At 39.1% G+C, this 25,281-nt stretch overlaps 1 protein-coding gene across 6 annotated transcripts in view; it reads right to left on the bottom strand.

Moving 5' to 3' along the window:
* The window catches only part of LOC121315581 (DNA (cytosine-5)-methyltransferase 3A-like), a 177,592-nt gene that overhangs the window by 103,123 nt on the left and 49,188 nt on the right, over positions 1-25,281 (bottom strand). For 5 of the 6 annotated variants that reach the window (XM_041249794.1, XM_041249793.1, XM_041249796.1 and 2 more), the window contains exon 4: positions 3,261-3,636. In XM_041249794.1, the coding sequence (XP_041105728.1) occupies positions 3,261-3,636 (376 nt within the window). Of the gene's footprint in view, positions 1-3,260; positions 3,637-23,604; positions 23,723-25,281 lie in introns of those variants that run through there. The other variant, XM_041249799.1, reaches the window with a different exon arrangement.

Consider the following 25,281-nt stretch of genomic DNA (forward strand, 5'->3'; position numbering starts at 1 on the left):
AAACCTAAAACTGTTAACGCCTCTGCTCTTTAATCAACTGAACCTCATTTGTTTTTGGAAAGAGTGTTAAAATTGAATTAGGGCAAGAGTCTGAAATGGGTCTGACTGGGATTACAATTTGTAGTGCTTTGGCTACTCATGTACAATAACAGAATATCTCCACTAAATTTTACAATATTACAGTACTTCTTGGAAGTTCATATTTGTTGTTTTTAACACTGTGGCCCAACAATTTTGCTGCACCACTAAATCACCTCCTTTTTTTCCGAAATCTCTCCAGTTAAAATTGGCCCAAGTCATTACTGAAAGTTTTTTTTTTTAAAAAGTTAATTTTGCTTCATATTCATGATTCAGATTTTTGTCTTCCCCCTTTTTTTTTTTAACTGCAAGAATGTAACACTGCTCTTGAATACAACGACATGCATTTAAAACACTCCATAGCAGCAATGTCACTTAATCCTGCAGGCCAAACAAACACAGTACTGGCAACATTCTTATAGATATACACCATACTCCACTTCTTTTCTCTCAAATGGGGAGGCATTTCATAGTTTCTAAACTATGTACCAGTTTTTATCAAACTAACTAATGGCAGTTTTTGTCAAACTAAATCAACCCCAGCAGTGTCCCTGGCTCATTTAATTAGTCTATATCCTGGCTGTGAAGTGTCTGGTTAATTTCAGTGTTCTTTTATTGGCTCAGATACGTTCATACGGAAACCAATAAAGATGTAACAGCTGTGATTTTCTCACACAGCAGAGTAGCTGTGGAAACTAGCCATGAAGTACCAAGTTTATGCCATCTTTAAACCAAGGGTACTCTTTCTTTAAAATAAGATGAAACTGAGATTATTATTTTGTTTACAATTTGTCCCCCCCCCCCCCCCCTTTTTTTGGCTGTAACACTAATAGGAAACCAAAACGTAGCTATGAAGCTATGCACCAGCTACTGCTCTGACTTCCTTATATGTGCCAAAAAGGTGACTATAAATCTGGGCAGTTATTCAAAAAGCCAAACAGAATTTATATCCATCATTCTCTGCCAAGGCTTACTGTAGCATGGAACTAGAATTTTAATTTGCTTTAATCAGCTACAAAGACATCTTATTGAGTAATTATCCACATACAGTACATGGATTGGGTAATTGCTGCTACAAAGATACTGTAAAGAAAGATCTGAATGGGTGTGTGTGTGTATCAACAATGAGATAACAGCTCAGACAAGGATTAGAAATAACATGTATTAGATATGGTTGTAAATTAGATGTGGTTATATATTACAACCTTGTGGCCCAGAATCTCGCCTATGGCCAGCGGGAGCTGTCCTCTTTTGTGGTGACCCTCTGAAAGAGGTCAGAGGGGATAGAAGGCTGGGTAATGGGATATATTGACCCACTAAGAGGTGGCGGTGAGGTGGAAGAGAAGAAAGAAACTCCATGCATTTTGGAAAAGGTAAGCACTGAATTTAAACTATCCAACAAATTATATGATAGGGAGGCACTGATGCCTCACCTCAATTCAGGACAAGCCTCCCATTAGTGCTTGAGTGTACTGACTAATGGGAAATTGATTAAAGTAGTGCAATTTGGCTACTATGTCTTGCTCCACTTCTGTGTAACCTGCCTAAACGTCCAACTAAAATGTCTGTATGTCCTGTCTCCCCAAAAACCATGGTCTGTTTCACAATCTAATCATTTGCCCTGAGACTTTCTTACCTCTACTGCTTTGAATTGGCTATATTATCCCCTAACTTCTTTACTACAAAATGTAATCCCCAATTAGACATAGAGGCTATTTTTCTTTTGAAATTCTTCCCAACCAAACCATGCATTCTTGTAATACTAGTAACCACTGCAGCTGTAAAAATAGAACATGCTAGAATATTATATTAACTACTTCCTGACAGTCAGGCCAACCCACTAGGCCAGAATCATATCATTACACTGTTAAAATGTACCTTTCATCTCCTGATTCAGTGTTCCTGTTACTGTTAATATACTGGGTGCTGAGCAGAATTTAGTTTTAAGACAATCAGTCTCATTAGATGGCAAAAATTATTTATTTTCCTGCAATGGCACTATTCATTTTCCATTTCCATGCTTGCAATCAATCAGTTATGCTCATTAATTTTTAGCTCTTTGAGGCAGTTTCCACCCTTTACGAACAAATTGCATTGCATAGTATACTTAACTGCTTTATCTTCACTGATGGAAAAGAGCTCTCAGGCTGCATTGGAATCTGACCTTATCTGTCAGCACGTTCACAAACAACAGCCTACAATGATATCCTGTCATGACAATAATTGAATACAAGATCCAAACCCTTGCCCCAAAGGTAAATGATCTTTACCTGAAGCATCCTGACTTTACTGCCAATTTTGTGCCAATTGTGAGGCATACTGCTTTTTCTTTCAGTATTGATAACTCAGCTGTGCTAAAGAATGTCTAGGGTGAGTACTCAAAGGCAAATGAGAAACAGAGTAGCCACCTTCTACTTCCTCTCGGCTAACAGGCTCAGAAGGATGTTTATAGCAGCTAATGACATAAACACATGTTAATGGATGCAGTTACTCTGGGAGCAGCATTCAAGTGTAAGGCAAAGTCTAAGGCTACACTGGAAATCGTTATTCTTTTTTTAATATTACATTTGTACACTGTGAGGAACACAGGAAGATCTCATAAATCATTTCAAGCTAGCAAAGGAGTTTTAATCTTACACCCTTCTGTCTGGTCCATGATTGAATACTTTACTGTGTAAGCCCAACCAGTAAGAAATCTCACAATCTGTACACTTGTACACCTGGTGATGGCAGATTATTGTTGAGGGCTGGGAGAATGGTGAATCTAGTCCTAATACAGACAACACCTTTAGCCCTATCAGCCAGATCTGTCGCTAAAAGAAAGGCATGGTAAATCTCCAGTCAATTCTACTACTACTACTACTACTACACCCATTGCTTTACTGGAATAAGAACCACAACTTTAACAGCATATTAAAAAACACCTGTAGTGGTCTGTTCTTTTTCAATACATAGCTCAAGACATAATTGACAGTTCATACTGGTTATTGGGGTAAAATTAATTGATGTTGATTTAATAAAACACAGCAGGAGCAACATTTTACTAGCCATTTCTGTTCTTCTTTCACTGTTGAACATGCCGAGGAGCAATGCCCTATTACAGTAGCTTTAAGAGTGGGTCAAGTACAGGTTCTGCAGATTCTGCTAGTTCAGGACAAAGATGGATATAGTTTCTGCCTTACATTTCTCAGGATGTTCCAGTTTCTGCCTCCCACGTTTCTTTCGGGGAGTGGGTTGCAACTGTTCCTCTTCTCCTTTCTCTGAGCCTTGGTCCTCCCAGTGTGTGAAGCAGCCATTCTCGAGAGAGGCACCTTGCTCTCCCTTCCCGTCCCCTTCTTGAGCCATCTCATCCAGCTCAGTAGCCTTACGGGAAGGCTCTTTGGAGACACCGTTTTCCGGGACACCCTTGTCCTTGTTCTGCTGGGAGGAGGCGGCACTAATGTCTCCAGGACTACTGTCCATATCTCCGTTGTGAGCCTGCACCGAGGACTTGCTCCCTGTGCTCGAATGGCACTTGGGCCCCACCACACATTCCTTTGAGGTATCACAGCTATCAACCTACAATGGATGGAACAAGAAAACATCTATTAATATATATAGTATGTATCTACAGACAGCTTCAGGTAACCAAAGCCTTCCACAACACTTGAACAGACAACGCGTCTTGGTATACCCAGCACTTGTGCAGTACTTAAACATACACGGAATCCGATGGAGGTAGAAGCACATTTGACCTTACACACTGTCTTTGTAAATCTGTCTTGAAATAGTAGTGCTTCATATGAAAGTGTGATTTTTAAATCGTATAATTTACTTTTGTCATCTTGCAAGGACCTCTTAAAAATAACATGTAACAATATATCGCAAGGATTCTTTAAATAAATTAGGTTAAATAAATACAAATTTAAAATGGAACTGAAGCCATGTCTTATTTAAAACCAGACTATCTGGCATGATATACATATGATGTTCAGGGATGCATTACAAATACTAAACCAGTACTTTAAAAGTTCCTTCTAAAAACCCATTCAGGAATAAACACTCAGTTTTGAATGCAAAAAAGTCAGCGTGGACTGTGTTGGATTATATAGGACAGACCACAAGGTAGACCACACTGGTACAGTTTTTAGTAGTTGGTACTACTATGAGCCACCTACAGTTAAACAGAAACTTAGTTTCATTCCAAATTTCTTCTGAAACCCATCTGTGTGGGGTGGGGGGGTTTGGACAGTTTCACATTTGACCACCAGGATAAATGTCATAGTCACGGTATACAAGTGCAGCTCTGTTCTAACCTGAAAAGCCTTTTCACTCAGTCCTGGGCAATTATACAAAATGTATAGGAATAGACAGGAGCAGCAGCACTTTATCTAACTTTGTACAACGTATTGTTTGCACAACTGTTGTCATCTACCCCTCTGTTCTCTTTGGACAGGTTGAAGTAACGGTGTTGTACTGAACACTACTCTTGTTGACCTGTCATGCTTGTGCCTTTCTGGCCTCAGCTGCAGTGTAAGCATTACACTACCTATATGTCATAATATACGTGTCTCTGATATATAATAGACTATATATATATATATATATATATATATATATATATATATATGTGTGTGTGTGTGTGTGTGTGTGTGCGCGTGCGCGCATATATATATATATATATATATATATATATATATATATATATATATACACAGTACTGTGCAAAAGTTTTAGGCAGGTGTGAAAAAATGCTGTAAAGTAAGAATGCTTTCAAAAATAGACATGTTAATAGATTATATTTATCAATGAACTAAATGCAAAGTGAGTGAACAGAAGAAAAATCTAAATCAAATCCATATTTGGTGTGACCACCCTTTGCCTTCAAAACAGCATCAGTTCTTCTAGGTACACTTGCACAAAGTCAGGGATTTAGTAGGCATATAGTCAGGTGTATGATTAAACAATTATACCAAACAGGTGCTAATGATCATCAATTCAATATGTAGGTTGAAACACAATCATTAACTGAAACAGAAACAGCTGTGTAGGAGGAATAAAACTGGGTGAGGAACAGCCAAACTCAGCTAACAAGGTGAGCTTGCTGAAGACAGTTTACTGTCAAAAGTCATACACCATGGCAAGACTGAGCACAGCAACAAGACACAAGGTAGTTATACTGCATCAGCAAGGTCTCTCCCAGGCAGAAATTTCAAGGCAGACAGGGGTTTCCAGATGTGCTGTCCAAGCTCTTTTGAAGAAGCACAAAGAAACGGGCAACGTTGAGGATCGTAGACGCAGTGGTCGGCCAAGGAAACTTACTGCAGCAGATGAAAGACACATCATGCTTACTTCCCTTCGCAATCGGAAGATGTCCAGCCGTGCCATCAGCTCAGAATTGGCAGAAAACAGTGGCACCCTGGTACACCCATCTATTGTCCGGAAAAGTCTGGTCAGAAGCGACCTTCATGGAAGACTTGCAGCCAAAAAGCCATACCTCCAACGTGGAAACAAGGCCAAGCGACTCAACTATGCAGGAAAACACAGGAACTGGGGTGCAGAAAAATGGCAGCAGGTGCTCTGGACTGATGAGTCAACATCTGAAATATTTGGCTGTAGCAGAAGGCAGTTTGTTCACCGAAGGGCTGGAGAGCGGTACACGAATGAGTATCTGCAGGCAACAGTGAAGCATGGTGGAGGTTCCTTGCAAGTTTGGGGCTGCATTTCTGCAAATGGAGTTGGGGATTTGGTCAGAATTAATGGACTCCTCAATGCTGAGAAGTACAGGCAGATACTTATCCATCATGCAATACCATCAGGCAGGCATCTGATTGGCCCCAAATTTATTCTGCAGCATGACAACAACCCCAAACATACAGCGAAAGTCATTAAGAACTATCTTCAGCGTAAAGAAGAACAAGGAGTCCTGGAAGTGATGGTATGGCCCCCACAGAGCCCTGATCTCAACATCATCGAGTCTGTCTGGGATTACATGAAGAAAGAGAAGCAATTGAGGCTGCCTAAATCCACAGAAGAACTGTGGTTAGTTCTCCAAGATGTTTGGGCCAACCTACCTACCGAGTTCCTTCAAAAACTGTGTGCAAGTGTACCTAGAAGAATTGATGCTGTTTTGAAGACAAAGGGTGGTCACACCAAATATTGATTTGATGCAGATTTTTCTTCTGTTCACTCACTTTGCATTTTGTTAATTGATAAATATAAACTATTAACATGTCTATTTTTGAAAGCATTCCTACTTTACAGCATTTTTTCACACCAGCCTAAACTTTTGCACAGTACTATGTTTTATATATATATATAAAACAAACACTAACCTTCTACAGTGAGCTGCAGCAGTGAAACAGATGGTCTGGACAACCTTGTTGCTATGTGAGCTCCACGACTGGCATTTGCCAACACTGTGACTGCAGGATACACAACAACAACACAAACAACAAGAAGCCTGAGACAGCACTGCTGACTGTAAGCAGCCGTCTGCCTTTGTATAGTGCTCCTTCATGAATATCTTACTGCTTTCCATAATTAGCTGTGCAGCCTGATAACCCACGGGGCCACTCATTCTCTTTAACAGCACACTCCCGAGACCACGGCAAAGGTATAATAACAATTTGCTTGATATGTGCCTATATAGTAGATACAGATAAGTGGTGATGTTAGACTTGACCCCACGGCATCTACAGTATGACACATTTACATGGGGGCGTTAGTCGCTGACACAAAGGCAATTTAACATTTCATGTGGTATTGCTAGATCACATTTAAAGGTAGTTTTGCTAGGATTATATTTTCAAGTCTAAAACATGATTATCCATCTTAAAAAAAGGGAAAAAAAACCTCTGACCTTTCCTCTCACAAGTCACTGTCTGACATACTGTGTATACAGTAACTAGTCAACAACAATACTTCTTAAAAAATCTATTAACCCACCATAGACTTAGGGATTAGAAATCAGTTCAAAGATGTAGCATATTCATTACGGTCCTATACATTTTAACAGAACAGCATCATCAATTTAATTTGGTTCAATTTAATTTACTTCTGAACAAAAACGGCTTTACCAAGCAGACTGTCAACAACAGCCAGGTTCCCTTTAGTTACTCTTGTTTCTCAAGCCCTGTGGCATCCAACTCATGAAGACTGACAAGTCAATCACTAAATTGAACCCAGTGATAACAAATCTTGCCTTGAGTGAAGTTTCAGTGTTAAGCCTACCCCCTTAACATAAAACGTATGTGTTAATCTGCTCCTACTTCTAATCAACAGAAAAGTACTCTTCACAGAGCTACTCCATTAAGAGCTGATTTTTAAAAACTGTTAGTGAGGAATACATAAAAATGGGTCCCACTGCCATTTCATAGTTAAGTGAATTGAAGCGGTGAGGTAACACTTGAATTCAAATTGGGTAGAAAAATGGAAGCAAAATAATTTAAAACATAATAAAAACAAAAGAGAGCAGGATTCTAAAAGCTATACTCCACTTTTTTTTTCCCTGAAAGGTAAAACTAAACCAATAAAGTTGCCAAACCAGAAGTAAACAACTCAGAGATTTAATGTAGGGACTTAACATGTATTTTTTGTTTTTTTTGTTTTAATTTCTTCTGATACTCAACTGCTTTGGGCAAACACACTATATTGGATCCAAAAACCGTCAAAATAAATTACCGTAGCAGCAACTGGTGAGTTGGGATTTAGTTGTATTAACCTCTTGTATTTTAATTTTTACACAGATGCAGGGAACATCACACCAGGTTTCAAAGGAAAACCAGCATTTTAACACTACTTTGTATCTTAAATGGTTACTGTACATTGCTGTGGAGAGACAGACTGCAGCGAGATCTGGAGGTTTTAAATCAATAGGTCTTAATGCACGACAGCACACTAAAATAAATGGGTATATGTAGGAGGAAATTATCCAAATTAGCAGCATGTGGCAGCCAGATCAAGGCAATGGAAAAAGTTATAACTGTAGTATGGGCAATGCAGGGGCCCTCTAAGGTTGTATTAGTGTATTTATTTTACTGTGATGTATTTACCTGCAAATCTCTACAGAAAAAAAGGTAATTTTACAGGCCATTCCAATTCAGTCGTGTTGTTTGATGGAATGTTGTGAACCAGTTTTTATCTCCAGCCTGCTGACATTCATGAAAACATGACATAGAATGCCTGATCAAAAACGTTCCTCTGTTGCCTCTCCCTCTTTTTAGCCTGCCTCTCATCTTCTTACAGGGTCGTTCAGTTTCCATTGCCTTTCTCACCTCTCCATTATGAAATTCAAGTACAAAATTATTCCAGTAATCTTAGCAAACATGAATTTCTGTCCTTAGGTAAGTCTCACTTTTGCTATAAAACGTGTATTTGACTCTTTAAAATTGTACAACAATGAACAACATGTACCGATCGCTCTTTGATAATTCTGGTGTGTTTTGCATATTGCTGTCTAACTACTATTCAGGTGTTCTGCAGTTTGTTGTACTGTGCCTTGAATATTTAGTTCCCTTACAATTCGAAGACGACCAACAACCAATACTTTTGGGATATGCCTGCCACAGGTCGGGTATTCACTGAGCATTTTATGTCAAAGGTGCCGATGGTCCCCTCTGGGGAGTAACGTCCTCGGTCCCGCCTAACGAGGAAATAAGTAGTCACTTCACGGAGATCGCGTTCTCTTTTGCTTCTTACAATCAGGTAGGTAAGCTAGGTAGAACTAACCTCTTCAGCGTATGTATTGGGCTTAGATTTATACTTGAAAAAGAGCTCTCACTTCGAGTTTTTCTGCTTATTCCCCTGCAATGTATTGCTAGAAGTTGGCTTGCCACTTCCCTGGAATCGGAAACTCTCTTTACTTTCAACAGCATACATCACTTGGCAACTGTACTCTGCTTTCCTAACTTGCAGCATCTGTGTTTTTTCCTCTGCTTTATATATATATATATATATATATATATATATATATATATAGATAATAATATATATATATATTTGTATAAAGACAAAAAAGAGACATGCTTCCTCCACCGAGACCTGGCTCTGTCGCATCCGCTGTTTGTGTCGACGCCGCTTGGCTGACTTGGCCCGTCCACTCAGTGTGTGAGGCCTAAAAGAAAAAAAATGCTTCTGCTATGTGTGAGTCAGCCCACTGTAGAGTAGACTCGCATACATTGACCACCCACATCGGTGCATAGGTCTTTTAAAAAAAAAACAAACAAAGAAACCTCTCTTTCTTTCTCTCTTTTTTCTGTATTCTATCTGAAGTCTGCGCTCCACTCCATTGCAAGCTGTGTGCTGCATCTGCTGTGTGACTGCATGCGGTCCAGACTGGACACCCAACCGAGTAATCTTGTTGCTTACGCCCCTGGTGCTCTGTGCCTTTGGTACCTTGGTGCCCAGAGCCTCGGTGCCTAGACACTCCCTACATTAGTGCTTTAAGTGCCCTCGGTGCATCGGTACCTTAGAGGCTCTGTACCTCAGTGCTTCGGCGCCCTCAGTGCTTAGACACTCCCTGCATCGGTGCCCTAGCTGCATTGGCGCCTTGGTGCCCTAGTGCCTTGATGCCTCATTGCTTCACGCCGTCAGTGCTCAAGAAGCTCCCTGCATTGATTCCCTAGGTGCCCTTGGTGCTTCAATGCTTCAGAGCCTCGGTATCTCAGTGCCCAGAGCCTCGGTGCTTCGACGTCCTCTGTGACACTGATCCTCGTTGTCCTCGGTGCCCCGGACTTTGGAGCATCGATGCTTAGGCGCCCCTGGTGCCCAGAAGCTCTGTGCATCGGTGCTTTGCCCCTGCACGTTGAGATGTCTAGGTTCCACCCTTGCACATCCTGTGTGTCAGGTGCTTGGGGATGCAGCACCTCTCCTCCGCCTAGGAGATGAGACGGGCCCCAGCTCTGAGGTTGCCTCAGAGACTGGTGTTACCCCTCCATCGAGCTCAGTTCAAGCTCTTATGGAGTGAGACTCCAGTTTCCTCCAGGATCCCTGGAAGGCAGTGCCTGAAAGTGCTGCTTCAGATGGGCGCAAGCTTTGACTCCCCCTGCCTTTTCCAGTGTTCCTGGATTTTCTGAACACAGTTTCGACTGCATATACTAATGCTGGCCTACCTCTATCTGGGCGGGTAGCTGCACACTCTACTATAGGAGTGACGACTTCATGGGCACTCTTTAGAGGAGCTACTCTGCATACGTTCACAGGGTTCTACCAACTCATATGGTAGATCCCTCCATGGCTTCATTAGGCATAAGGCTCCTTGAGGTTGCACGCTCACACCACAAAGATTAGTTTAGTGGTAGCAAGACATCCCTCATCTGCTGTCCACTCACGCTCCTTCGTGATGGCTTTGATATAGTTTCCTAAAAGAATTGGTTGTTGATCGTCTTCTCTTTCAGGGAACCAGGGTTACATCCGTAACTATCGTTATGGTTTGTCAGAAAATCCACTGCAATTTCAATACCGCCTGCACTGTTGATGAATGATTAAATCTGCATTTTAAATGAATTAGCTACAAAACAACTACAGATGAAATACATCACTGTACTAGTCATATCTTCATTAATGTGCCTGAGCGTTTTAGGAGCAATTCTTCTGCGTTTCACCACATTCACCCTCTCTCAAATGTAGACTACAATAATACATTTCTTGTACTTTAATAATATATTGCACTGCTTTACCAGTGGCTACTATCCTAAAAACAAAAAAACAAAATACAGTATATTGTAATTAACATTTGCTTTTGAGAGGTTTTTGATTCTAGTAATTTAGTTAGTGACAGGAAAACATAAGGGGACTCATTTAGAGAACAATATCCTTACTGAAAATGCCATTCCATGAGAGTGATTTACAATTCCAACTGTGTGTAAAAACAAGACTAGAATTTAAGTGATGAATAATGCATTATTTAAATAAAACATATGTAACTGCTTATATGTAAAATAATTATTTTTCAATCCCATGTGAAGAATGTTGAGAATCTGACATATTTCAGCCAGCAATCTGGTCATCTGGTCAATGCTTTTAATATCACTATACCATTTCTTTACCCAAAACAGTAACACTATACTGTAAGCTTCCTCTCTACATATATGGCATGACCAGTGAAAATAATGTACAGATGGTCATTCTCTTTTGGGTAATTAACACTTCTGGCACAATCTGTAAGGAATGATTTTAGTTTTACTAAAGTTTACTAAACAACAGCAAACAACCATTTTTCATTTCACTAGAATGGTAGCCATCATAGTAAATGAAGCTCACTACCCATACGCATTTGCTATGATTTAACAAAAAAAATAATTTTTTAACTAAATGTTTTGCTGGACTAATCATGGGTAGACACAGCTTATGTATTCTATCGATCATGGGTGCCAAAAAAAAGTCAATTAAACACATGCATTCAAATGACTGAAGTATGGAAACTAAATATTATATGCAAGCTCCCCAATGGCAAGGCAGCTGCAAAGAAAAAACTCTGGGAGCTGAACCGAGAATAGATACATTCCACAGCAGTAAGTACAGTACTGGGGGGCAATGTTGTACTGTATTTTCAAAGTGGAATCACATGATGGGGAAGGTGTTAGCAGTGCCATGGGAACAGGCTCACATAGCTGGGGTCAACTGATAGGGGCTCCTGCTGGGCAACCCTGAGATGTGTTGGGGGCAGCTCAAAGGGCATTGGACATAGGTTATGATTAACAATAGGGCCTTTAAATGTGTGGTGTTTAGAGGTTAACTTGGGAGGCAGGGCTTAGGCTAAACAGGGCCCTGCTGGAGGAGGGTGCTGCGTATTAGAAGGAAGGGAACGTTTTACTGCAGGAACTGAAACTGAAGGCAGGTAAAAGACCTGAGTCAATGAAATCTGTAAAATCACTAATGATATGTAGTTGTGTTCAAACCAATAACAAGGACCATAGTAACCCCCCATCTATCCCTATAAAGCTCAGAGGGGTATGTACACTATTGCTTACACATTTGTATAAATGTAGAAACATCCTGTAAAAAGATGCCTCTCCTAATGACTGCGGCCTGCACAATTGGTTCAGTCCATGCTTGTAGAGCTTTGCATAAAACAGGGTTAGCCAGCTGTAGAATATTGGTCTGGATTTGTATTAGTCGGCACCTTTGAATCAGCCACAGACAAACCCCCATTGGGCTGCAACGCTAACTACTGACTGGTACAATGTTAAATTGTAGGACAGTAACCTATAGGGATAAAAAGCACCCCAGTAAAAACTTGCTTCACACCATTGGTTAATATGTTTCTATACAATTACAGCAGTAAAAAAAGATGGTTTACAAGGATCCGTTTCTGGCACATAAACTGCTGTTATGTGGTCAGCAAATTAATTATTTACCAGGGTCGCAACCTAGGGACTTAACACTTAACATTTAACTGAAAAAATGTTAAAAAGGACTATAAAGCATACCTGTAGAATTGAACTAATTCCTCTTTGTCTAAAGCTCCAGGCAGCACTGACTTCAGACAGTTTTCTCTGAATTATTTCCCATATTTTGTTTTCAAGAGAGTTAAGGAAACATTAAACAATTGCCCAGTGCACTGTATCAAGAGCTAGTATAAAACAAGTGGTTTCAGTGGCGTAAACAGGGGGAAAAAAACTCAATTCACTTTTTTGTAAACAATTCAAGGAAATCCATACAGCTATTTTATAGCAGTCGTGGTAATAGAAAAACCATCAAGATGTCAGCCAGGCAGTCACATTGAATAAGTTAAAATCAAGAGGTTTAAAACTCATAACATTGTACTTTTCCCTGTCTTCTTTTAGTATGACCACGTGACTGCATTATGTGGAAATTTCAGCAAAGCTGATAATCACGTTATCATATTTGTTTATTAAAATGAATTTTCCTGGTGTAACAATGAATTCCAAGGATGTTTTACAGTATAACAATGAACAAGTTTGCTTTTCTGTTTATATACTTTATTACTGTTTCTATTATTTGGTTGGCCAAAGTATACAGAATACACACAGCCTTCCAACAAGTATGGCATGGTTTATAAAAATCATTAGTGAAGCCAGTACTGATAAGTGGTCCAGCTATTCAAGGAGTCTGTAAAACAGGTTTCCCTGTATGTATTGAAGATATCCAATGTTTCATAACCATTTAACCATTTGTAGCTAAACTGTTTATCAAGAGCATGACTCAAGGTAAGAGTTTGTTTCATAATTGTAATGGCTGCAAATTATTGTATAAACAGTATGCACATTATCACAGCTGTGGCTTACCCCAATACATGTTTATCTACTACGCTAACTATTATGGGAGCGTTGATTGTGAAGATCAAGGTGAATTCAGGGCATTTTTTTTCTCTATTTAGCCTTAGGCTTCCGTTTTTAGGTTTTCCAGCAAAGTATATGCACCAGTATGTTCACACAGGTAGTTTGATTTGATACACATTTTCAGTCGATGGTGATTGTTGTGTAAGGCCAAGGTACATCTATGCGACTAGACCAGCAGACACTTGTTTGTAGAGCAACAAAAACATGGAACACATTACCATGCTCTTCTAAACAGTTCAAAACAAACCTGCCAGGCTATTGTTTTCAGGGGATGCTGATGTGTGTCTATATTGCTGCTGCTATACTTAAGGCCTCCAAAACCTCAAACAAGCCGTTTTTATCTCAGTGGGTTTTTAACCCTGCAAAAAATATTTTACTGAATAAAATCAATAAACTCTTTATAATTTCTTAAATCTACCTGTCAATGTAGTTCATTAACACAGATGGACAAACAGATGGAAAATAAGTATAAGCGATAGCCCGTCTTCCTACAATTATCTGGCATAAATCTGCCACTGAAAATGCCATTTACAACCACAAACATGACCTGATGTCATTTACCAATTATATTAATTTACCTCACAAAGAGGACACGGCTCTCTCACAACCTGAATGACAAAAGCTTCACAGGAATCACAGCAGTCAGGGGTCGGAAGAGGCCATTAAGCCTGGATTGAGACAGGATTAGTTGAAACCCTTATTTAGCTCCGTCTGACTGGGCGGAGGTATTTTTTAAACCAGTCCGTCATTTTAATTAGATCTCTTGATCAACTAAATCATTCCCATAAGGACTGTCAGCTTTGAAATTAATTTACAACCTCTTGTTCTTAGACTGCAGAAAATCGAGAGCTGAAAATAAATCACACAACATTATAGCCTTGCGTAGACACAGATTTCCTACATGTGTGGGGGGGCGGGGGGGGGGGTCTTTCGCTGAGCAGTAACAATGCAGCTGGAATTGTAAATGGAACCTGTAGGTGAGCTATTAACCCATGATTTAACACTTCTTTGCTTTAAAGGCTAACTAAGGACAGACGACAGGACTACATAGCAATAAAAAATAAAAAATTCCAAATATAACCAGAAATATGTAGAGGTTTAATACATATCTCCTTGCACAGTAGAAGATCCACTGGTCAAGTTGGCCACCCTAAATAGGCATGACAAAACCCTTTTTTAGCATATCCTCACAGTGGCAAAGATGGCAACACAAAGAGGATTGTGAACTGTGTTTGTTGTTGCCTACCGAACCAACTAAAATATATTGTTCCACAACATACAAACTTAAACAGACTAACTAAAATGACTAGTTCAATGCTATAACACATGCTTTCATTGTAATTACCTAATAGCTGTACATCAGCAAGCAAAAGAGTAGAACCTTAATTTAATTTTTCAAAATAAAAGCTCAACACCATAAAACAAGCCAAGGCCCTTTTATCAGCCAGGTTATATATGAGTAAATGCCTTGCAAACTCAACAGGATCATAAGCGGCGTGGATTTAGTGCTTAGGTACAGTCTTAATAGTCCATACTTCAAAAGCACTGAATGTAATCCAATACCCCTTCTCCACTAGCACATCCAACCTGTGAGGGCTCGGTACGGTACGGGTACGGGTGGTTTTCCACTGGCTATTTGTCGAGCCGAGCGAGAACCAAACCATGAAACTCTAGCCTCACAAGACATCTGAAATGGGCTGCAACCCGGGCCGAGCCAGGGGCGGGGTTCAGGATTTTCATCATTACATTGCATCAGTCAGTAAACTCCAGAATGAAAAACAGAAAACATGTCGGCAGCGAGTGTAGTGAGAGAAAAGTACTACCTTGCGACACTGAGGAAGTGCAAGCTTTAGTTTCTATGTGGGCAGTTAGAAGTGTTTAGGAAGATCTGGAGTCCTTTGTCAGAAATGAGAATGTTTATGCCCGAATTTCTGACTGTTTGAAGCAAATGGTAAACTTTTGGCAAACTTAATTAATAACAATTAATAACAACCATCTTTCATTGCTGTGACGTCAGTAGCACGGCTTGGCTCTGCAGTGGAAAAACAACCCAGGCTCCCCTTAACCACACCATGAGGGCTCGGTTCAGACCCGAGGTGGCTTGGTTATACAGTGGAAAAGAGGCACGAGATGGTGAGGTGAGAACCAGTGGAGGTACATTAGCTGTGAAATGCCATCTATAAACTATAATACACACACACATGTGTACAAGGCTGAAAGACTATACACAGATAGATAATTAAGTATTTATAGTGTAAGCTCTTTAATAAAAGTTAGCCTAATTCATGGGTCTTACACATTTGCAACAGTTAATTAAAATATCCTAATGGGCCTACTGAAGCTATTTAAATGCACCCTGTAATTACTGAAAGTTGTAGCTATCATGGAAATAGCATGTTTGTCATTTTACTTTCTTAATTTAACACGTCCAGGGATCATATCTAGAAATGACTGCATCGCATCTCAACACCAAGACAAGGTAAAGGGTATCCTATCGATGAGAAATGTGAGAGAAGAAGCTGGACTCGGGTCAGACAGTCATTTCGCTAGTACTGTACAGTAGCTGTGGATTCCATCATGCAAAATGCACTTAGGTTCAGGTTATACCGAACTGTATCTGGAAATTCAAAACAGTTTTTTTGTATAATGTTAGAGGCTTTTTATAATTTGTTTCAGGTGTTTTAAAACCCTGCTTTTCTCTTCTACATCATGGAGTTTACTAGCAACATCACTCTGTCAAAACTGCTGTCCCTGATTGTCTACCTGAATCTGAAACACGGCATTGAGGTTTGTTTGTTAGATCTAAGTACCAGATTTTATAAGACTGTGGTTTGAATGCCCCACTCAGCCACAGACTCCAGTGACTCCAGAGTAAGGCAGTGTGCATCAAATGAGAAGCAGAGACATCGGGTCTAATTTGGAAAAGATGAGCCCCAGATGAGCCCCAGGGAGCTGATGGGGATTTATGACAGGCCTGGCAAGTATTACACAACTTACATGAGAGATATTTTCTCACTTTCTCAAGCAGCTGGGGTCACGTCACGTACTGTGCTCATATGTGGCTGGGAGTCTGAGGGCTGCAGTAGCATCTTAGGCACCTTACTTTTCCAGAGGTTTAATAGTCAAAATAACTCTTTGTCAGTGGTTGGAAGCAAGCATAGGGTAGATAACTTAACGGAAACTTCTCTGCACAACAGAGAATGTCATTCAATCTTGTGACGGTCAGTTTATATTGTTAATCTGGCAATAAACTACTGCTAATGGTTTTGCCTGTTTAAAATAAAGGAATTGATTGGAATGATTGAACCCAGAGGGCGTTGATATACAAGAATGAATTTAACGGTAAACACTGCATTTTAAGGGCTGTGGGGAAAGTGTCAAAGATTTAACCTGCAGTTAACAATTTGCAAATAAGTGAAAACTTTATTGACTGTAACCTTCTTGAGCTACAGCTAATGGCGCATTTTTAACCCCTGCATGTTAACCTCTGCAGAAGCTGGACAATCTTTCAGTAAAATACTGCTGCTGTTTCCCATCAAATATTCAATGTTTATCTACAAAAGAGATAATACTGAGGTTGTACAGAATTAAAAGACACAAGTCCCTGTGAGTCACAAAGAATGACTAACTCAAAGCACTGCAGTGCCCAAACACTTCTGCTAAAACTGCAAGCTGTTATAGCTACTGGGCACTGTTTAACAAGGGGAAAAGAACAGCTCAGTGCAGCTTTTTGACTTGATTTCTCAACGTCTACACTAAAGTTTTATGGAATTTATCTCACTCTGTCTACTTCAACATGAGATAAAACCTCAAAACACCTATTTGTTTTGCAAAAGCCGAATAAGTTCACTGGGCATCAAAGGTTTACGCTCACTCAACACCGTTTCTTTTTTATTACATTTTTTTATTGGTGTATTAATGGAAGGATCAAAAAAATCTGCTTCCACATGCTTCCTTCTCTTACTGTTTGTACAGACGGAATGGAAGTTGAGCCCAGTTGTCTGCCCTGGTAAATACAGTATAACTCAAATCTGGCTATGGGCCGTGGCAATGCATCACTGGAAACCGCTGACATCACTTGTTCAAGGTGACGCAGTTTTCTGCTACCCCTCTAGAATGCCTGCTTCACTCCAACATACTGTACAGTAACATAATCTTACAAGATGTCACACTTATATCAGTCAGTTATAATATTTAGACCAAACTGTCCCTGAGGCACACACTCTTTAACATTTGTTTTTTTAATACATTCAAAATCAAGATGATTTTCTGTGTAAACATGCCGTGCCCCACACATACTGTATACATACTGTATACATAACTGTTACAGGTTTTATAATATAAGCTACTGAACAATAATAGCCACACAAGTAAAATAACTATTTATAGAATACAAAATATTAAGATATTTTTTATTCCACAGTCTTTTTTTTCATGTTCCCACATCTGTTTCCAGAATAGTACACAACATCATTTAAAAAGTGTAACAGATGTAATTAAGGAAGATGTATGGGACATGTAACAGATGTGGGAGAAAAATACCAAAGAGAAAGCATCCCTGCTGTTACCCAGTTTGCATTCAGAGGGATTTGGTTAAATTGGTGGTAAAAAATATAATAAGGTCCCTAGGGTAGTTTTCTTTGCCTCCGATAACTTGTATTTGCCTCTCGTGTATTGAATTTTTTGACAGTCCACTGTCTGTATCTTCTATTGGCAACAACTTAACTCACTCTGCATCCCAGTGCACTTTTCCTGGGTATCTTGCTAAAACACATGCATTACATATATTTTATATATTTTTTTCTAATTTCTTCTCATTTTCTTATGATTTATTTATCCTTAATGTTATTAAAAGTCTGACTTTTCTATTTAAGCTATAAACCTCACTTCTAATGCCCCTTTTTCTACAACTAACTTACTGTGTGCTGTCTTTAAAAAAAAGAAAAGAAAATACTCAGAGCAAGACCTTCCTTGTCAGTTTCTATTTTGCTACCAGTCAATCTACTGTGGATTTCAGCATTTTACTCAAATGTTTAAGTAGGGTTAGTGCAGTATCTTTTATCCTATTGTACATGTCACCAACCAAAGAACCTGAACTGTGCTACAGAGTGACTGTGTGCTAATTACTGGGTCCTTACAACAGGGCATGAAGTTAAGGTCATGAAGGGCAAAGCAATGCTGCTTTCGTTGGGCATGAACATTCAGGCGCACCAACACAGTTCTAGTGGGCAAAAAGGCAAAATATAAATCCAACCTAAGAGCACCAAGGTGATTTCATACTCATTCATGAAACAACAAAAAAATAAATACAGAGCCTATTATGTTAATTCAAACAATCACACATCAATGTTTTTTGGGTGATTCCCACACGAATTGTTACAAAAATTAAATATAGGCCACTTTTCCATTGTAAAAATAAAATGGTATACGAATAACCAATTTAAAAACAAACTTTCATGATGGAAAAAATACAAAGGGTAATTTGGCAAAACAGATATTCAGGGTATTTCTATCTGTCAACCTGTTAACAATAACTAAATATAGCGCTTATCTGTGTCCTGTAATTAAAGCTTTTTTTTTAAAAACCCTCTAGCCATGCGCTTCATAATTTAGGGAAAGCAAGTTCAACTGGATTTCATATAACAAGTTGTCCGCTGGTGAAGCAAATGTTTAATCGATGCATTTTTAAATGCTATAAACATTATTCTTTAATAAAGTGAGATTTTGAGATATTATTATTACACAGTACTGGTTCTAATTCATGGAAATTGTGAAATCCTGCTCACCATGAAAAAATACAGCCTTAGTGATACATCAACACAAATAAGCGATGGCAATGAAGGGAAAGTTAAAAAAGATTTTCAGGCAACCTGGCTGAAGATTCACCCAGGCTGGCTGGAGTGTAATAATGGTAGTGGTCAAATGAGTTGTTCACTAGTTTTCTAACCGCTGTAACCTGCACAGCCTGTAAAAACAATGTGGCTTTGAAAAAAAAACTGAAATAGAAACTTCATCAGGCAATTATGTACAGCTGAATGTGCATAATGTTAGATGTTTACATTTGAGATACGTTATATAGTTTCACAGTTCCTGAAAGTTACAGTTTTGTTATGGTGCACTGCTGGACACTCGATTCAGGAAAAAAGGTATACTGTTTTTAATCATACATATTCTAACACCTTTAGTTAAAAAGCAGAACTACGTAAGGTAGTGAGAATGTATTGTTAAAAATAAATGAAAAAAAAATTGTGGAGATAAAATTAAAAAATAAAACAAAGAAACAGTCTGGGTGCACCACACACTAAAAAAGTGACATTTAACAGTGAATGTTTATATGTGATCTGGTTTAAAATGTAAATTATTCAAAAAGAATACATCTACACATATTCCGTTGTAAATACTGAGAAAATGGGTTTAATATACTTTTTTTGAGTGATTTTCAGTTTTAATAAAATCTTCAGTTTGTGTGTGAATGTGATTATTATTATTTGTCAACACTATTAAAACATTTTAAAGAAATACGAAACCAATGTGTGGCGCTCCCTGTCACTAACTAAAATGAAGGTGAAATACAGAAAGATAGACAAACCTTCAATTTCCAATTGTTCTCCTATTTCTTACCATGTGGAGTTTTTCTTTTTATTGTCTTTATTAGCACTGACAGTGGCATCATAAATAACTATTTTTCGATTTTAATAATGAAATTCTCATTGATGTCCATTTCGCTTTTATTTCTGTGGTAATTTCTGCGTGAACGATACAGTGACAGTCCAACAGTAGGGCCGGCGAACACAGCGTGGTGACTTTGGCTCCTATGGGCTATAATAGGTGATTTTTTAAAGACGAGCCACAGTGTTGTTTAAACTTAGCCGCTGTGTTATATTCTGCGGCACCAGGGATACACTCTTTATTTTGGACTGGCCACAAAAGGAACTATATAGTACACACTCAAAACTTTTTTTAAAGTACACAGTACCCTTTGACCTTTTAATCCCCTTTGTCCAGAAGAAATCCCCCAATGAGAACATTAAAAAAAAACTCAATTTAATTATTTGGGGTGCTTTTTAACACCATAACCTCCTACAAACAACACAAAAATTACAGGATTGGTAGGTCTAGGTGTCATGTAAACATATGTTTTTGAATTATTAACCAACTTTTTGTGGCCTTGGAGATAGAGGGGTTGGATTAAGTGACGCGCGGATGTTTTCACTGGCGCCTGGCGGTTTTTATTCAGTCTTGCTAGTTTGATAAATCACAAAGCTTTAAAAATGACTAATTTGCATATTTGATGGGCAGACTTAGTGCACAGCTGACCTGCGGCTGCATCTGTGCCATGCCTACACGATGACAACACCCCACATATCAGACAGGGAGGTGCCTGGTTTTTAGGAGGACTACTTCTTTTCCTGAAACTCCCATTTAAAACTGCCAATCACTTCGGAGTAAAGTTTTAAAAAAAAAACCCAAAAAAACAAAATGTGTAACTGATTTAACAGAAATAAAAGGGCGATCTTTATTATGAAAGCTTAGGACTGACAAGATGGCGGCCTGCCAAACAACTAATTCTGGTGCGTTAAAAAGCCTTTTTAAATGTTTAAAAACATTTTTTGGAGTGTTTTCATTTTAGATATGCTTAAGTTACATGAAAACTGTTTGCAAAAGCCAGTTCATTGTTTATTTTATTAAAATCTAAAATTACGATTGACCTCCCAATTGGCAGCCTCTCCTTCAACTCTGTCCGAGTAATGACATGATGTGTACAGAAAAGCAGAAGGCTTTTCTGTCTTTGGAGTAAGGGGAGAGTTTGCGTAGCAGCTACAGGAATATAGAGGCATTGTGGCAAGTGGCTTGGCGGCAATTGTAGCTGGTTATTTCGCGCCCTGTTACAACATATTCTTAACAATAAAATCACCTCCATTGCTGATAGTTTTGTGAAGTCTAAAGGAAGTTACATATAGCATATGTCATGCACGGTGTTTAGAGAAGACTACGCTGTTAAGATGGAAAGAAAACATCATCCAAAAGACTAAACATTGCCACTAATCTATCCTTGCCTCACTCGCACATTGATAAGCTTCAAAGCATACTGAGGCAATGTTTAAAAGAAAGTCAAATTCCAGCCATGTACTTAAAGAAGGCTATTTTCGACCTCTCATTATTTCAGATGCTGTCAAGAGGTTAACAGAAAAAAAAAATAAGTAAGAGAACATGCACATTGCCTGCATTAGCCCAACTGCTGCTTCTAATAGGATCTAAGAGTGTGACTGTGTTTAAAATAAACCAGGAGCTGCCTTCACTAATTCTCTGACTTTCCTAGCTCCAAGGCATTTGTAAATGAACAGAACTAGAGCTTTTCCAGGGAGGGGTAGGGCACACACTATTGGCCACTAAGGCACCCACCTGGGTGAGTCTTTAGCTGAAAAGCTCACTGATTCTGACAGTAGATTCGATTCAGGCAGTAAAAAGTCCCCAACTCCACAAGCTGCAGGTTCTCTTGATCTCTGGTTTTATATTTTTATTGCCCTTTTCCCTCGATAGTTCTCCTGCATTATAAAAACCACCAATTACCCACTGTGAATATCCTGCCTGGTGGGACTGTAATTTAAAGCTGTATCCAAGACGAAATAACTTCTTTATGAACAGGTGACAGTTTCAATATCCTTTGCACTGTGTCAGCAAAGGGTTTTCTGTATTGTATGGATTTTCTCGATTTGACAAACTCGGTGACCTTGCAATTAGCTCAGCTCCAAAACAAAATCTTATTGAAACTATCTCAACTACTCTTTAAGCGCTGTTATTAAGAGCTGACAAAGGTTCTCTTGGTTTTTTAAATCAATTGTATTATACAGAACCTCTTTAAAGCCACAGACATGCACACATTTTCCATCATACATGCATGGAAGTTACTTTAATTCAGTTGTTTTCCCTGTAAAAAAAAAGGTTAAGAACAGCTAATTCTGATTTAGCACTAATCCCATTTATACACCATACTAGTTGAATAGTATAGCTCAAGATGAAGGCCTATAGCAGGGATGGAAATAAGACTTCTATTGCACAGCAGTTTCACCCACTCCAGGTTTTACTATGAGCTTGATTTGCCACAGCATTTAGCTAGCAAGCTCAGGTGTGTCTTATTAAACTTGAAGTAAAACCAGGAATGGATTAAACTGCTATGCAATGGGAGTCTTATTTCTATCCCTGAAACAGGGGAGTCTTAGACATATACCCTACTCAGTAATAAAAACAGACACTGACATGCGCTCTATTGCTTATGTACAGTAAGCTTGGTCCTTATGCTCAGAGTCAAAGCACAGTCTCCTGAATCTCATCCTTGGTAAAGCTTAAACCACCAATAAAGCACAAACGTAAATGTTTTTTCAAGCCCACAGAATTTTGTGACAAGCAGCAAAGTTGGTACAGTGAGCAAATCACAAACAACTTTCGACACAACATAAGAGAGAGCTACACATTTTCTCTTTCCACTGCAGGCCACACTGAACTTGTGCCTGAATGTGACTGTTAAGAAGGTGCAGTATTGCACAGCTAAGCAGAGAGGCTACTTTATTTTCTTCAGGTTGTCTCCAGTTTTGTTCAATACTAGATCACTGTCTGTGATCTAGACAAGGCTACACTTTTACTATTAACTTTGTTAATAACTACATGTGCATCATCATATCCTATGAAAAACTTCTATAATGTACATATTTTGTGTGTGTGTGCGCGCCATTATAAAATTAGACAGCAGACGATAGCAGGAATGAGTTTTTTCTTTTCTCTTACAACTCTGAATTGAAGTTCCTCAGCTCTGTAACCAGCACGCACACATTTATGACACCTTGATGTAATCACTTGGTCATTCAGTGTGCTTGATTGTATTATTTAGAGTTTCCACAGAGGTAAATTATAATCTTAAAAATAAAAGGTCATTATTTAATGCTTAATCTTACACCACTACAGTTGGTCTACAATAGAGACCAACTACTTAAAAACTATAGCTGCAATAACCTATAGACTACATTGGTACTGAAGTCCTACACAATATTCAAACTGGTGGAAAATATGTAATGCTCCCAAACACCCAAATCAGACCGCTTGACAGCGAAAGACTTAACCCACAGCTTGCATCTTAAATGTATTAGGATTAAAAAAGGCCTACTGGAGGCTATAGTGGAAATCAAGTGTACTATTTCTTCAAAAGAAGTAAATCAGATTTTAAAAAAGAGCTTCACGCTTAACCTACCATGATAGGGACAGTTTCCAGAACTGTTCTCCGCTTGTCTAATAGTTTGGATAAGCCTGCACGTGATTTGCACGCGACCTGCCGTGTGTCTCTCTCTTTTTTCTCTGCCTCTCTCTCTACTCTCTTTCACTCTCTCTCAGTCTCTCGTCACACTAATATGACCTTGCTGCACTTCCTGTGTATTTAAATTAGCACCTTCTACCACCGCAAAAGAGAAACAAGTTGCACATCCTGTTTCTAGTCAAATTCTAGGTAAGGGCCTGCAATTTGTGCAACCTAGCAACAGCGTTAAAAAAGCCACACAAAAAGCACCCTGAGGTGTGTCTCTAACATGGGTAGTCTTTTCCACACAACTGAGCACATACAGGCTTGGAAATATACCCTACTGTGGCAAAGTGGTTAACAGTGTGCAGTTGCAGGAACGCAGCAGTGATCAATAAACAGACAGACAACAATAATCCAGGTATTATTTGTATTCCAATGGTCTGATGACAAAAAGACAGTAAATAATAATGAAAACAAGCAATACAGAAATGTGTATTGCTCTATTATAATCCACAGGTTGGTTTAATAGTCCCAATCTTAAACACCCACACGTAACACAAAACACAAACACAAGTCCACAGTGAGTGCTATAGTGCTCGTGGTGCAAATACAGTTAATCGTGACACAAGTGCAATGCTGTCCGGGTTTGGTGCTGGCCTTTAGCGACAGCTCTGGATCATGTTAGCCATCTAATAACAACAAATAAATCGTTTTTAGACACAACAAACAAAACACTCACGACTACAATATGGGTCTCTTTCCAGTTTTGCGTTAACCATAACAAAGGAACAGATCACCTCGCTATGTCTCCTTATATACCGTCAATCATGACCCCTCGGTTAACAAGTGAAACCACTCCTCCAATCCGTGGCTGCCACATCGTTTCCCTTCCGGGTCGATGCTTTAGTGTACTGTAGCTCTTCCCCTTTTCTAGATGGTCAACTTCCGTCTAACCCTGGGAATGAATCTGGCCATCCAGTCTAGGGTATTCTGTTCCCTTTACACAGCGCCCTCACAGGTCAGGAGGGAGAATTATCACCAGGAATCATTCTGTCTCTGTCACACCTACCCAGTATTATAAGCAGACACTGCTGTGCAGTAAACTTGGGCCTTATGCCTCCTCGTTAAAGCACGGATCCTGAAGCCTGCCACTTCCCTAAACTGAAATCATTCTAAAAGAAGGCCTATAAAGAAGTCCTTTGTTCTAATAATAGCTCAGATTCTAAACTTGGAATATATTTTCAAAGCAATTGCTCTTCAATTAACTCCTATTTTTGAAAGGCAAAAAACTGTTAACATTAAAAAAACTAGAATAAAACAACTAAGTATAGAATTAATTTTGTAACTGAGGTGTACGTTTTTATCAGCAGCTTGTGATTACTTTTTGACTAAGAAGGGCAAAATGTCGTCATTCCACATTGAAGCTCGTCTGTTTTAAGTGAAAGCTCCCCCAGTTTGAAAGGTGAAAGCTATTCTTAATTTTTAACTACAAACAATGATCAGAACTTGCCACTGATGGTCAGCTGAGTGCTTGGAAGTCCTAAAGAGTTTGAGGTTGTGTCACAAAGACGGCCGGAGTAGGTGACGTCAGACCAGAGCCAGGAAATAAGCAACAGAGAGAGATGGTGTTTG

This window comes from Polyodon spathula, chromosome 5 (genome assembly GCF_017654505.1).
Source record: "Polyodon spathula isolate WHYD16114869_AA chromosome 5, ASM1765450v1, whole genome shotgun sequence".
Lineage (NCBI taxonomy): Eukaryota > Metazoa > Chordata > Actinopteri > Acipenseriformes > Polyodontidae > Polyodon > Polyodon spathula.